Below are 965 nucleotides of genomic sequence, written 5' to 3'. Positions count from 1 at the left end.
GACAAGTTATTTTTGATAAAACATTAGTGATAACTTGCTTATTTATCTAAAATCATATTCAAATTAACTTAATTAAAATATTATAATATATATAATATATATATAATACATACATAACAATATAATACATAAATATGTTATCCAAATTTTTAAATATAATTTTTAATATTTAAAATTTATTTTATTAAATAAAAAGTAAATTTTTAATATTTGATTATACATAATTAATAATTAGTATTATAATTTACTACTATAATTAATAGTATTAATTTAATAGTATTATAATTGATTTTAACATATTTAATTCAAATTTAATTAAATAATATTTTATTTTTAAAATAGTTAGAATTTTTTAGAGTTTATTTTTTAAGTTAATAAAATGATTTCTTATATATAAAAAATTTCTATAAAAATAAGGAGAAGGATATAGGTTAGGTTAAATTTTTAAAGATATAGAAAAATTGTAAAACTATATAAATAAAAATATATTACAAAAATTAGAAAATATATAAAACAAAAAAATTAATAAGCCATAAATTGTTGATTAAAATAAGGTAAAACAATAGAAATCCAATTACCGTGCCATCGATTTTTTTGAAATTTATGCAATTCTTCTCGAAATTTCTTATCTAATTTACATTGATTATTAGGAAAGTTTTCAAACCATGATATTAATTGTTTTGCTAATTCTTTGTCATTTAAAAAAATCATGCCATTTTCATTGTGTCTAACAAGTTCTGATAAACTGAAAAATAGAAACACTATATAAAAAATTTGATAAAATATAAATATTTATATATTTCTTTTTGGAATATATTATAAATTTAAACAAAAATAATATAAAAATAAATTTATTTTTATTAAAAAGATAATATTGAAAATAATATTAATATTAATAAAAATTAAGATATTGTTAAGAAACAAGATAAAAAAATAAATGGATATCAAATAATCAAATTTGATAT

General features: G+C 13.8%; 1 protein-coding gene across 1 annotated transcript in view; it reads right to left on the bottom strand.

Moving 5' to 3' along the window:
• LOC102670589 (chitobiosyldiphosphodolichol beta-mannosyltransferase-like) overlaps positions 1–965 on the bottom strand; it is a 16,635-nt gene that overhangs the window by 13,506 nt on the left and 2,164 nt on the right. Inside the window, exon 6 of the mRNA XM_006623051.2 lies at positions 579–745. Coding sequence (XP_006623114.2) covers positions 579–745 — 167 coding nt within the window. The remainder of the gene's footprint in view (positions 1–578; positions 746–965) is intronic.

Source organism: Apis dorsata, unplaced genomic scaffold (assembly GCF_000469605.1).
Source record: "Apis dorsata unplaced genomic scaffold, Apis dorsata 1.3 scaffold_808, whole genome shotgun sequence".
In the NCBI taxonomy this organism is placed as follows: Eukaryota; Metazoa; Arthropoda; class Insecta; order Hymenoptera; family Apidae; genus Apis; species Apis dorsata.
The sequence above is the reverse complement of the archived record's forward strand: the minus strand, read 5'-3'. Positions and strand labels throughout refer to the sequence as shown.